Source organism: Pan troglodytes, chromosome 17, assembly GCF_028858775.2.
Source record: "Pan troglodytes isolate AG18354 chromosome 17, NHGRI_mPanTro3-v2.0_pri, whole genome shotgun sequence".
Classification (NCBI taxonomy): Eukaryota; Metazoa; Chordata; class Mammalia; order Primates; family Hominidae; genus Pan; species Pan troglodytes.
This window is the reverse complement of record NC_072415.2, coordinates 68,546,646-68,560,116: the sequence shown is the minus strand read 5'-3', so window position 1 is coordinate 68,560,116 and position 13,471 is coordinate 68,546,646. Positions and strand designations below refer to the sequence as shown.

At 47.4% G+C, this 13,471-nt stretch overlaps 1 protein-coding gene across 7 annotated transcripts in view; it reads left to right on the top strand.

Annotated features, from left to right (window-relative positions):
- The window catches only part of ALPK2 (alpha kinase 2), a 148,230-nt gene extending 135,074 nt beyond the window's left edge, over nucleotides 1-13,156 (top strand). For 6 of the 7 annotated variants that reach the window (XR_010151955.1, XR_010151954.1, XR_010151956.1 and 3 more), the window contains one exon: nucleotides 12,381-13,156. Coding sequence is in view for 4 of the 7 variants with exons in the window: in XM_016933807.4 (XP_016789296.3) it covers nucleotides 12,381-12,597 (217 nt within the window). In the remaining 3 variants the exon portion in view is untranslated. The other variant, XM_054671903.2, reaches the window with a different exon arrangement.
- The last annotated feature ends 315 nt before the right edge of the window (nucleotides 13,157-13,471 follow it).

The window sequence follows — 13,471 nt, the reverse complement described above, 5'->3', positions numbered from 1 at the left end:
ATCTCATAAAATAAAATAGAGAATTGTCATGACTTACTCATTTTAATTCAACTTTACTTCATTGTATGTTCCTTATAACAGGAGTATGTCATATTTCTCTTGGGAGCCAGAGATATAAATATGTCTGGAAACACATCCCCTGTACCTCAGCCACCTCAATCTTTTGGCAAATGTTGAGTACAAAAATTTCAAGTTACAAAGTATGGCAAGTAAGATTGTTTTGACATCCAGTAATCCACTTTCTAGATAGACCCAAGATACTAACCCGTTGAACAAATTTCTGATTGGAAATTACACAAGGAAAAAAGGCCTAATTTTATAACTGGAGATTTGGAAATGTAACCTAACCAACTCCAGACCGATCTAAAGCCATGCGTGCAGTGGAGCCGAACTGCAAACTCATGCTTCTCTCCAGCCAGTCGGGGAGTTCCCGGGGGAGGCGACCAGATTGCAATTCAACCACCAGAGGGCTCCAGAACCAATACTTTGCCCTTTGTAGTCTCCCCTAAAAAGCCAATTTCCTGTTGCCAGATTGAAATAAAACAAAGAAAAGTACCATTAGCAGATTTCTTCCCTGGCAGTAAGCATTAGACCAAAATAAGATTAATATGGACAGCCATAAAGGACACCCCTCGCAGTGGCTGCCAGCCAGCCTTGCATCTTTCTACCCTCGGAGGAAGGAACGACGAGGCTTAAGGATGTGTGGCTTGTGTCAAGCGTCCCTGACATGGAAGCCAAATTCCCGAGACCCTGGACAGAAGCCTGGATGATTCATTCATGTAGCAGGAGGAGAGCTGCCTTGAGAAAGCAGGCTCCATTGGGGTCTGTGTGCCTAGCTCTGGTCCTGGCCATGAACAGGAGAAAAGATCAAAATAGACTCCCACACTCGGCCAAGCTGAGTTCCAAAAGAAAGGCTCTGCCCTCAATGCCCACAAGCAGATGGAGGGGACGGCAGCCACCTGGGATGCTTTGCCCAGTCACAAGGCCGAGCCACCACCGTACCTGGAGAGGAAGGGCCAAAACAAACTTGGAGGTGGGAAGAAACAATCTAATCCGAAGAAACACGCCCCGAGAATAGGCTTATGTGCATGAGTGGTGACTCCAGGCAGACTATTTAAAGCAATGCATGAGTCTGCCAGGAGAGGAAACAAAGGGACATTGGAACAGAATTCCTGATGCCTTTAAAGTGTCTCATAGCAGGGCCATGTCACTATAGAACACCAAACATTTCAGCTGAGTCCCCAATGCCAGGCATCAGCGGACCAATCTCACAGGCCTGTCAGCTTGAGAAAGGCAATTTTATGCCCCAGATAGCTCCTGTCCCCGCCTGCCACATGGTCACCTGTCCCGGAAGGCCACCTGCATCCCATCTTCATCCGGTCAGGCCATTCTGTAGTAGGGCTGGCTGGCCCGCTGGCTGATTTATGTGGCTAGTCTTTGCCATTAAGGAATTTTGGAGGCTGAAGGGAAGTCTGAAGGGAACAGTGGTGATTTTCGCAGTTTTTGGCAAGGCAGACCCTACTATAGCAGTGCTCTCAGTGTATGGGGGAGTCTCCCAGGCCCAACAGAGCCAGCCGGGACATGCCCCCTCCATGGAGGGACTAGCACAGCAGTCTCCTGGCCTCTACCCAGAAGTCTTACAAAGGACAGTTCTGTTAAAGTGTCTGGAATTGGGATCCATGGGTTCCTCCCACTCCTGACCCTATTCCCTAGTTGTCCCCCTGCCCAGTCCATTCCCCAGGACCTGAGGACTCAGGGACAGGTGCTGCATCGCTTGTCATCCAGCTTCAGAGATGAGTCTGAACAGAGAGAACGTCTAGAGAAGTCTGGTAGATTTGAGATCACCCCTGCAGGACAGACTGGTGGCCAATAGGAGACAGAGGCACGAGGCAGGTACAGGGATGGCCAAGAGGGTTGGGGTGACAGAGCCTGAGCGGACAGGATGGGGTGAAGACCAGAGTAGACAAGAAAAAGGTTATCACTGCCTTCAGGAAGGTCTAAGCCAATGTAGTGTCACCAGGTGGGAGCCTCATGACAGATCAGAGAGGGAATGTGCTGCCAAGATGCCAGCAACTAAACAAGTTTGTCGACTAAAGACAAGGAAAAGTCTAGAAGGTAGCCAGAAAAGGAGGTGTGGGGAATGTGTGTGTGTGTGTGCGCACGTATATGTGTCTGTGTGCGTCTTTGTCTTTGTGTGTGTCTGTGTCTGTGTCCCTGTGTATGTGTGTGCATGTGTCTGTGTGTATATCTGTGTCTGTGTCTTTGTGTGTCTGCCTCTGTGTGTTGTGTGTGTGTGTGTGTGTGTGTGTCTAAAGAGACCTTGCCTGTTTGAAGACAGAGGGGAAGGAGCCTATGGGAAAACAATGAGGGACTAACGGCGGAGTGATGTTCCAGAGTGGTGAGCACCCCTCTGAGGATTCAGAGTTTGTCAATACGGAAGGCCCTGCAGCCCTCGCTGTGCAACTTGGAGCACACTGGAAATGTGGCTTTGCCTCTATCCACCCTCACCGCCACCCACGGCGTCAGCCCAGCTGCTCCTCTGAATGGTGAATTCTCAAAAAGCCTGTACCTAGTGGGAATGCTGACGCGCTTCTCCCTCACCTCAATTACCTGCCCTGTGGCCCTGCAGAGGCTCCTGTAACCGCCCCACAAGTTCTCCTTGCCTGTATGCCTAGACAGGACATGGCCAATTTATCAAGATAGGAATTGCAACAGAGAAAGAGTTTAATTCACATAGAGCCAGCTGTATGGAAGACTGAAGTTTTATTACTACTCAAATCAGTCTCCCTGAAAATTTGGGGATTGGGGGTCGGGAAGTGGGGGTAGTGCTGATTGGTCAGGTCGGAGACGAAATCATAGGGAGTCAAAGCTGTCCTCTTGTGCTGAGTCAGTTCCTGGGTGGGGGCCACAAGACTAAATGAGCCAGTTTATTGATCTGGGAGGCGCCAGTTGATCCATCGAGGGCAGGGTCTGAAAAACATCTCAAGCACCAGGCTTAGGTTTTACAATTGTGATGTCATCCCTAGGAGAAACTGGGGAGGTTTGGAACCTTGTAGCCTCCAGCTGCATGACTCCTAAACCATAATTTCTAATCTTTTGGCTAATTTGTTAGTCCTGCAAAGGCGGTCTAGTTCCCAGGCAAGAAGGGAGTTTGTTTTGGGAAAGGGCTGTTACCGTCTTTGTTTCAAAGTCAAACTATAAACTAAGTTCCTCCCCAAGTTAGTTTGGCCTCTGCCCAGGAAAGAACAAGGAGAGCTTGGAGGTGAGAAGCAAGACGGAGTCGGTTCAGTCAGATCTCTTTCACTGTCACAATTTTCTCAGTTATAATTTCTGCAAAGGTGGTTTCACTCCCATTTGCAGATAAAACCAGCACAGGCCTTTGGGGATCAGAGCTCTGGGGCTTAGGACAGTGGGCGAATCTCAGGCTGCTTATCTGGTGGGTGTCTACCTACAACGCCCCCTCCTCGGTTTTTTGTCTTCAATTCGTTTCCATTTCAGATACTAACGAATGGACTGTGTGCTTCCTGCATATTCATGGGGATGGGACTCATGCGACCTCAAAAACAGACCCATAGTAGATGAGTGCTTCTCCCCCTCCCCTGGGCTCCTCTCTGAGCTCTCTTCTTCGGGACTCCTGTCTCACAGAACCTCCTGGTTGAGCGTGCCATCAAAAGCAATGAGAGTAGAAACTGTGCAAATGTACAGGGATTCTAGAATGTGTTGCCAGCAGACGCAGAGACCAGACTCATTGAAGGTGGGGCACCTCTGCCCTCCTCTCACATTTTTCTGCAGAAAGAGGGAACTTTTTGTATTCTTTTTTTTTTCTCCAGCCAGGGAGGCTATGAGGGAAGAGAGAGCCAGGGCTTGGTTTCTGTTGGGGTAGCTGGGACTGTGGCTTCAACTGAGGCCTGAGGGAGGGGCCATAGCACTGGGCAAGAAGGGCAGAAAGTGCCAGGAAGCAAGGGGAGGGGCTGGACTTTGTTCAGAGGGAGATGGGGCCATCCAAGCAGTTGCTTGGCCATGACAAGATCTGACCTGCACCACCTGGACCAGGCGGAAAGCAGGGGCGAATTGCCTGGAGGCTCCCCTGACTGGCCCAAGGAGGGGCAGTTGTGGCTCAGATGGCATTTGTTCAGATAAGTTGCTGAAGGTTACCTGCCCCAAGAGAAGGTCACCTTGTAGACATCCTCAAGGGGGACAACTTCTCTAGAAAACACAGATCTGGTTACACTACCACGTCCCCGCCCTCAAAAGCTCCATGAATTTTTAAAAGTGCTTTTCAAAGTAATTATGTGAAACAAGATTTCTGTTGTCAAGTAATTTTGGGAAACCCTAGGTTGAATAAGTTTAGGAAGTTTCTTTTTTTCTTTCTTTTTTTTTTTGAGACGGACTCTCACTCTGGCACCAAGGGTGGAGTGCAGTGGCACAATCCTGGCTCACTGCAACCTCGTTCAAGCGATTCTCCTGCCTCAGTCTCCTGAGTAGCTAAGACTACAGGCACACGGTACCACGCCCAGCTAATTTTTGTATTTTTAGTAGAGACGGGGCCAGGATGGTCTCAATATCCTGACCTCATGATCCACCAGCCTTGGCCTCCCAAAGTGCTGGGATTACAGCTTCCAAAGTGCTGGGATTACAGACATAAGCCACCATGCCCGGCCAGGAGACTTCTTTAGTGTGAGACTTCATAGGGTCTTTAAAGAGCTGATGTGTATTTTGAATGTCCTAGGGACAAGGAAAGATATTATTATTATGATGATTGTTTTGAGATAGGGTCTTTCTCTGTTGTCCAGGCTGGAATGTAGAGTCCTGATCACGGCTCACTGCTGCCTCGAACTCCTGGGCTCATGTAATCCTCCTGCCTCAGCCTCCCAAGAAACTGGAACTACAGGCATGCACCACCACACCCAGCTATTTTTAATTTTTTTTTGTAGGGGTGGGGTCTCACTATGTTGCCCAGGCTAGTCTCAAACTGCTGGGTTCAAGCAGTCCTCTCACCCTGGACTCTCAAAGTGCTGGGATTACAGGCGTGAGCTACCTACCATACCAAGCCTAGGAGAGATATCAGATAGCATTTCTCACAGCATTTACATCACAGAATTTCAAAGACTCTTGTGGGACTGTTGCTCATGAGAACGTATTTTGGAAACCAGCATGCCACAGGAGAAATGGCACAGCATGGCTTTGAAACATTTTCACACATCCTCCGACGGCATCTCCCCTCAGAACACCTGCTCTGGCTCACAACGTGCCTCTGAACCTTACCATGTTGTTCCCTCTGCCAGATAAACCCCAAACCATCTTTCCTGTAGGAAATCTTGTAGGAATCTGCTCGGCAGTGTGAAAATGGCACCCTCCGCGTTTCCACAGAACTTCCTCCCGCTGAGATGTGACAGCTTGCTCCAAGATGGCCGCTTTTGGGAAAGTGCCGCTCCGCTTATTAATTAATCCCTTTTAGTTCCCCTACAGTGTCTGGCACACAGCTGGTACCTGATCAATGAAGAAATCAATGAGTACACATGAAAAATGAAGGGTATGAGTGGCACTCCGGGAATCTCTTGCTGTTTCCAGGTGGAAGGCTCCCCATGTCCCTCCCTTTCCATGCAGGTGACAATCCGTTCTACCGGAGCCTAAGTCCAGCCTGGCTTTATTTTACACACACACATCACACACCAGACCACGGCTTTGTTTCAATTCTTCACCCCCATCCTGACCTCGAATTCCTTGTCCTTGTAGCCTTTCCCTATGCGTTAAAACTTCTTCAGAAAGGATCTCAAACTCAAGCTGTTCAATGTAGCTTCTGGTTGGCATCTAATGGGTTACCAAAGTGCAGGAAAACTTTTCAGTGGGTTTGCCTTGCCTGTCTCCATTTCCTTTATTAAGCCAGCCAAGAACCTTGGTTTCTGTAACTCAGCCAGGGCTGGAAATTTCTGTGACTTTCCTCCACCCCCGCTCTCCAGGTGTGTTTGGAGCCAATACATTGTCCAGCACGGTTGTGAGCGGATCCCAGAGAGAAAGCAGTCACCCTGCTGCTATCAGTTGGTGATTTCTGTGTGAGTCTGAAAGGCTATGCCATTCATTATTAGGATGAGAGGAGAGAGGAATTGTTCTTAAGCAAGACATCAGCCTGGCACAGTTTCTAACACATAGCAAATCTTGAATAAATCTTTGTTGAGTGAGGGCAGGACTGTGGAAACAGCCTCCGTAGCTCCTCCCCAGGTGGGATGTTTCAGTGTGACTTTATTAGATTGTTTGACACTAACTTCATAAACATAAGATATACTTGTGTTCCAGTTTAAATATAAAGGCATTTCCAAAGTCAAATGGAGATGAGTGTAGATCACCACTTTTGAGTAGTTTATCTCCTTGTTGCTCAAAGGAGAGGGGGTCCCTGGACCAGTGACATCAATACCCCCCAGAGCCTGGTAGAAATGCAGAAACTTCCACCCCCACTCCAGACCTACTGAATCCAAATCAGCATTTTAACAGGGTCTCGAGGTCATTCGCAGGGACCACTCTCATCCAGGGGGAATATAGTTGAGAACAGACTATATTGAATGCTGTTCATATTTTGTTTTTGTTTTTGTTTTGTAGAGATAGGGTCTCGTTATGTTGCCCAGGCTGGTCTTGTATTCCTGGGCTCCAGCGATCCTCCTGTTTCAGCCTCCCAAAGTGCTGGGATTACAGGCGTGAGCCAGTGCGCCTGGTCTGAATGCTGTTCAGTGGAGTACATTTAGTGTTCCAATTCTGGACATTGTGAGAGAGGATGGATAGATTCACATAAAGAGATAGGCTAAAAAATTATACTAATTAGAGGTTAAGGACAAAAAGACCCATTTAGTAAAATTCTATAGAGTTAAGATTTTTAAAAATGAAAATATTTGAAAAAGATCTCAAATACAAGATTCTTTATTCCATTATGTTAGATTCCTAGGGCTGCCATAACAAATGACCACAAACCAAGAGCCTCACAGTGATAGAAATTGATTGTCTCACAGTTCTGGGGGCTGGAAGACTGAAATCAAGGGGTTGGCAGGGTTGGCTCCTTCTGCAGGCTCTGAGGGAGGGTCTGTTCCATGCCTCTCCTCTGGCTTCCGGGTTTGCTGGCAATCCTTGGAGCTCCTTGACTGATAGACGCATCTCTTTAACTTATGTCTCCAACATCACATGATATTCCCCCTGTGGGTCTCTGTCTTTTGTCATCTTCTTATGAGACACCAGTAACAGTGGATTGAGGGCCTCCCCTGCTCCAGTGTGACCTTATTTAAGAAATTCCATCTGTAATGACGTGATTTCCAAATAAGGTCACATTCTGAGGTTCTGGGAAGGACGTGACTTTGGGGATGGCGTGGGCAAGGATGCTACTCAACCCCCTATATCTATCCAACATGAAAAGGATAGCAAGTTTCTGCAATGGTGATCCTGTTGGAGAGATGGCCTACAGCTCCAGATTCAACCCTCAAGGCAGCGGGTGGCACATGTCGCATGTAAGGTGGGTCACTAGCAGGGAAACCTGCACTTCCCATTGCTTGGGTAGAGGAGAGCTTGATGTCATTGAATTCATGTCCTTTGAATGAATCTGGGATAATCAATCTAAGAACACAAAGGGTGTTGCCCTATTTTTCTTCTTGGGCAAGGGCAACGGCCTTGGTGATGGCTGTCAGTTTGTGAGAACGGGTCAAAGCAGCAGCCCAACATCCTGGCTGAGACAGAGACCAAATTGAGAAAGGAGGAAGATTTGTAATTTCTGTAAATGCTAGGTAGCAAAGAAAAGTCTGCACCTGAGAAAGATAGGGAAAGGGAAGTTCAACACTGTCTGACAGGCCAAGTTGAGGGTCGAAAATTAGAGAAAGAGATGTTCGGAAATGTGGCGCGGAGACAAGGTAGTGCTGAGCATGGAGCTGGGCCCCATTCATTTTGTTCTTTCAACATTTATTGAAAAGCCTCCCCTGGACAGGCGTTCTGGGCATAAAGCAGTGTCCTGAGAGAGATCATAATCTGTGCAGAGAAGATGGGGCGCATACACCCCTAACTCTGAGAGGGGTGTCTAGTTCTCAAGAAGATGCAGGGAGGAGGTTGGAGAGATGTCCTTTCATGGTGCGGAGAGAGCCCACTGGAGCTGGGGCTCGAAGGTAGCTAAGGGCTGAGAAAGGGTCTCTGAGATGGTGCAGAGATGCCTTTGCTCTCTGGCCTCACCAAGCCCAGGCACAGCCATCTTAGCCTCTGCTGCCTGACTCCAGCTTTCTGCGAGGGTCTAAAGAAAGAGGTTAAGTGGAGGTGGAGAAGGAGGCAGATTCCTGAAAGAAGTCTACCCAGGGGCTGCCCAGAAGTCACGCTCCTTTGACCCAGCTCAGCTTTTTCCATTCCAGAGGTGGAGACTATTAGACAGGGGCTCTCTTTTTACCTGGCATTAACACCTGCTGGCAAGGGAGTGCTTCAGGACGAAGCGGTGATCTTTCTGGGAGGTCACAGTGTGAATTAGTTATTTTTCTCTGCAGAGACCAGATGTTGTCTGAATTTGAAAAGCCTCGAGGCAGTCCTGATGCAAATGACCGGGACTTGTTTCCAATGTGCTCAGACAGGGAAGCTGCCCCTGCCCAATCGTGACACTCCCCATTTGAGGAGCTCAGGAGTTGGTGTGAAGCAACCGGGGTCCCCCCCAGTGGCAGGTGGGATTAAACCATCCATCCTGACGGAGCAGGCCCCGCGTCCCACCAGGGAGAGAGCGCTCAGGCATACAGGAAACACTGACAAGCTGACATTTCAGCCTTTCAAGGGAGCTCCTGCAGAGGAAGATAGAGATGTAAAAATGATACCATTAGCAGTAGACGATTTCCCACTCTGCCAGATTCAACTCCTTTCTTTGGTTGACCTTTTCTTCAATGAGAAAGCTTGGCTTTTAGAAACCAAGTCATTTTTCCCAAGGCCATGGACTGTGGGCTCCCAGGGGCAGAGCAGTTCCCCTGCCAGGAGGAGGAGGGGCAGCTGGATTTATAACAATCACGGCAGGGTGGAGCTGCAGGCTGCCGCTTTAGCTTCCGAGAGGAAAGAAACCTTTCACGCCCTTAAGAGCTTAAAAAACCCAGCTTGGATTGTACAGGGAAAAAACTCTCTCCATTCAGTCCAGGTGTGTCGACCTCTATAGTTCCTACCAGCCAATGAAGGAGGCCTGATTTCTTGAATCATAACAGCTACAGAATCCGCAACATGCCAGCATTACAGACTTCTTTTTGCCAGTTTGCCTTTGGCCCTATTAAGCAACAATGGCCAGCACTCTCTCCCGCCGGGCAGGGCTGGTTTCATGCGTGTGCAATTTGTGCACAGGACCTCACACTCAGAAGGGCCCTGTGTTTGGTTTAATGCTCTGTGCTTGTTGTCTTGAAATTCTTAATACTTTTTGAACGAAGAGCCTGTTTTCGTTTTGTACTGGGCCCTACATGTCACTGGTCCTGAATGCCAGGCACCCTCTGCCCCTACCCTTTACCTGGAAAATCCCTCAGCTTTGACTCGCTTCAAAGTCTCTTCCACAGGAAGCCCGCATCAGTTGCATCAGTTGTAGTGTTGATAATTATAACAACATGATCAACATCAGTTGAATCTTTACTGTGTTATGCTCTGAGCTACGTGGTTTCTATGGATTTTCTCATTTCATCCCCTCAACAACCCTATGGGCATTGTTATTATTATTATTATATTATTTTTTGAGACGAAGTCTCGCTCTGTCGCCAGACTGGAGTGCAGTGGCGTGATCTCGTCTCACTGCAACCTCTGCCTCCTGGATTCAAATGATTCTCCTGTCTCAGCCTCCTGAGTAGCTGGGACTACAGGCGCATGCCACCACACCCAGCTAATTTTTGTATTTTTAGAAGAGTTGGGGTTTTACCATGTTGGCCAGGATGGTTGCGATCTCTTGACCTCGTGATCCACCCGCCTCAGTGGGCATTATTATTATTCACACTTTGGAGATCAGGAAACTGACAGAAACTTAGCCCACCAATTATTGTCCAGGTTTACCAGCCAGCAATGCTTCCCCTGCATCGTATTCATCATATTTCACTGTAATGACTTGATATCTATCTTCTTCACTGGAAAACATGAGTCAATGTCTTGTGTGTTCTCTGTCGAATCCGTAGCCTCAAGCACAGTGCTTGGCTAGGTGCGCTCTAGAGAAGGGAGGGAGGAAAGTTGCTGTCCCTTCCTCCCATGTGACTATATTTTTAAAGAACACAGCACTGATACAGGTCAACACAAGAATAGACAAATGAAAACGCATTCTGAAAAACCACTAAAATAAAAGCATCCCACTCTTTTTTCAATCATCCTCTATTGAGTTTCTGCCATTTACTAAGCACTGGACTAGGTGTTGGCGTACGGTGGTGAGCAAAGAGTGACCTCTGCCATCACAGAATTTACAGTGAGTGGAGAGACAGAAATTAACCATCTCATCCACTCACAGATGTCAGACTATGTGTGTGACAGTGCCACAAAGAGGAGGTGCAGAGTCCAGGAGAGTCTATGACAGGGGGATGTGACTTGGTTGGAAAGGTCAAATGAGCTGAGAATTTAAAGTGAGCAAAGGCCGGGCATGGTGGCTCACGTTTGTAATCCCAGCACTTTGGGAGGCCGAAGCAGGTGGATCACCTGAGGTCAGGAGTTTGAGACCAGCCTGGCCAACATGGTGAAGCCCTGTCTCTACTTAAAAAAAAAAAAAAAAAAAAAAAATTAGCCAGGTGTGGTGGTGGATGCCTGTAATCCCAGCTACTCGGGAGGCTGAGGCAGGAGAATCACTTGAACCTGGGAAACGGAGGTTGCAATGAGCTGAGATTGAGCCATTGCACTCCAGCCTGGGCAACAAGAATGAGACTCTGTCTCAATAAGTAAATAAATAAAGTGAGTAGGACTTATCTAGAAAAAGGAGGAAGGAGCATCCCATGCAGGGGGAATAGCGCAGGCAGAAACTTTTGGGAGGAGGGAGCTTGGACACACTTCTAATGGCTGAAGAGGTCAATGGGTTGGAAGATGCAGCCAGACAGTGCAGGATCACAGGCAGTTTCAGGAAGTTTGTCTTCGTTTTAACAGCAATGGGATTTTAAGCAGGAGATATGACTTATGTTTTGTAGAGGTTACTCTGGTGGCAGTGTGGAGAATGCATTGATGGGGAGGGGCTGAGTGAATGCAACGTGGACCTCATAGGTTTACATATGTGCTACTTCAAAGTGTTTATCCCCATGGGATTCATGTTGAAGGCAAATTCCTTTGACAAAGGAGCTCATCTGCGGTGACAAGGAGGACCTTTGGACATCTCAAGGAGATACCACTTATTGGGGAGGGTATGTGGCTGGCACTATGCTCACCTGGCCTCCTCCACACTCTGTGAGGAGCTGTGACTGGATTCAGTGTGTGCGTGGGATTTGGGGATTTTCTGGTGGCTGGCAGGAAGACCTGCAGGGTCACTTTCCTAGCTACTAAACAAGCTGCAATAGCCTACTACCCTTTCACATTCTGCCCAGAACCCAGGAAGCCTGCACCTTCAACCAGTTTTTTGATGGATCTTGTTCATCTGCAGATAGCTGGGGAGACTTAGGGGCTGGGCAGCTGTCCATTTAAGGAGCACACTAACCTACCATAATTGGGACATGAAAACATGGCCATTTATAATTTAAGTATTTAAATGTCCCAACCAAGAGGAACAACCCCTGAAACTACTCCTGGCCAAGGAGTCAGCATGGACCCTTTTAGGGCCTACTGGAGACAAAGGCTCTGCCAGAGACAAAAATTCTTCTTCTCCTGGGGACAAAGCGGGCTGCCAGGGGAGTGAGCTCTGCTGTAGGAGAAAGACTCAGAGGGCTTCATTCTAATCTTGTCTCTTACATCAACTTGCGTTGTTTTCTTGGGGTAGTCTCATGACCTCTTAACCTGAATTTCTTCAACTGTAAATTGAAGGGTCTAAACAAAATAATTTCTTTCAGTTCCAAAGTTCTGAAATTCTTTATTGAGAACTTCTCGGTGTGATGGAGTGGCTTTCGATCACTAAGAGATCTGTGTTTTATCAAAATAGCCCAGCACTGGTCATTGTGGCTATGAGGAACAGGGCAATAAAATGCTGGTACATTCCAACCATGAGCACCTGGGACCCCTGGATACTCCAAGGCCTTTGATCATCACTGTACGTGCCAGCGGATCTTTGCCTTTACTTATTTCCACAGTCTTTGTTTTTTACCTTCACTGATAGTTGTGTCTATCCTGCGTCCATTCTTATCTAAAACAGAAATTCATATATGTTCCATGCACCATTAGTTTTCCCTTTCAAGTTTTTCTTTTTAAACTGATGAAAGTGTCCTGTTTTTAAAAGCTATGTTTCCTTCCACCCAAACTCACAGGTACAAGGGATTTAAAGGCAACTGTTCCATGACCTTCATTGATCAGTTTAAAGCACTACACCAGTGTAACAAGTATTGCAAAATGCTGGGACTGAAATCCCTTCAAAACAATAACCAGAAACAGAAGCAGCCGAGCATTGGGAAAAGCAAAGTTCAAACAAACTCTATAACAGTAAAGAAGACAGGGCCTGAGACACCAGGCGAAAAGAAAACCTAACATCCCCGGGTAACCTAATGGCCACTGGCTAGCAGCACACAATCTCGCCAGGGAAAATCTGAGGCCACACAGGAGAGAATATACAGCCTGCAGAGAGTGCGCCAAGCCGACTGTGCGCCAAGATGCTTCTAAACCCATCACCTGCTGTCTTCACTCAAATGATTTCAGAACAGGATTTGCGACCAGGTTTATGGGGAGATTGAATCAACGATTGGTCTCAAAGGCAGTCCATTCTTTATATACACGTTCAGCATTTTTACCAACCTCACGTCATGTGTATATTTGTGTATTTGCACATGGTTGTGCTGTCGAGGACCTGGTGCTGAGAAGAGTCTGTTCACAGCCAAAATTCTTCCCACCGCCATTCCTAACCTGGGATTTCTAGACACATCCTGCTGTGTAAACAGAAATCACGAATTCGCTCACTGGGTCAAGTTTTTCCACTGATGTCTAATATGCTATTGTTGCTGGAGGTGGGTTCTGTGACGTGAAGCCATTTCCCATCATTCAACAGCCAGTTACAATTTTCTGTTTAATTAAATTCATATTTAAACAAAAAGTGTAAGATGTATATATCATTATAGACACTTGCTCTTTAGAGTGTGTGCCGTATTTTACATCGTTCCAGGATTTAGTAATTTCCTAATAGGTTTCCTAGAGCACAAAATATTTGCATCTGTGGTTTCCCCTCATTCTTACATTACAACTTAGGCTCCATTGCTTTCTACTTTGTTCCTTAAACCCGAGCTGCCTAAACCCAGGGCTGACCCATGGTGGATTGCGCCAGAAGATGCAGGCCAGAAGATGCATGCTAATCCTGGCGGGGGTGCACCAATTCACAGGGATCCTGGCATCTCTAACCACTCCCAGTCCT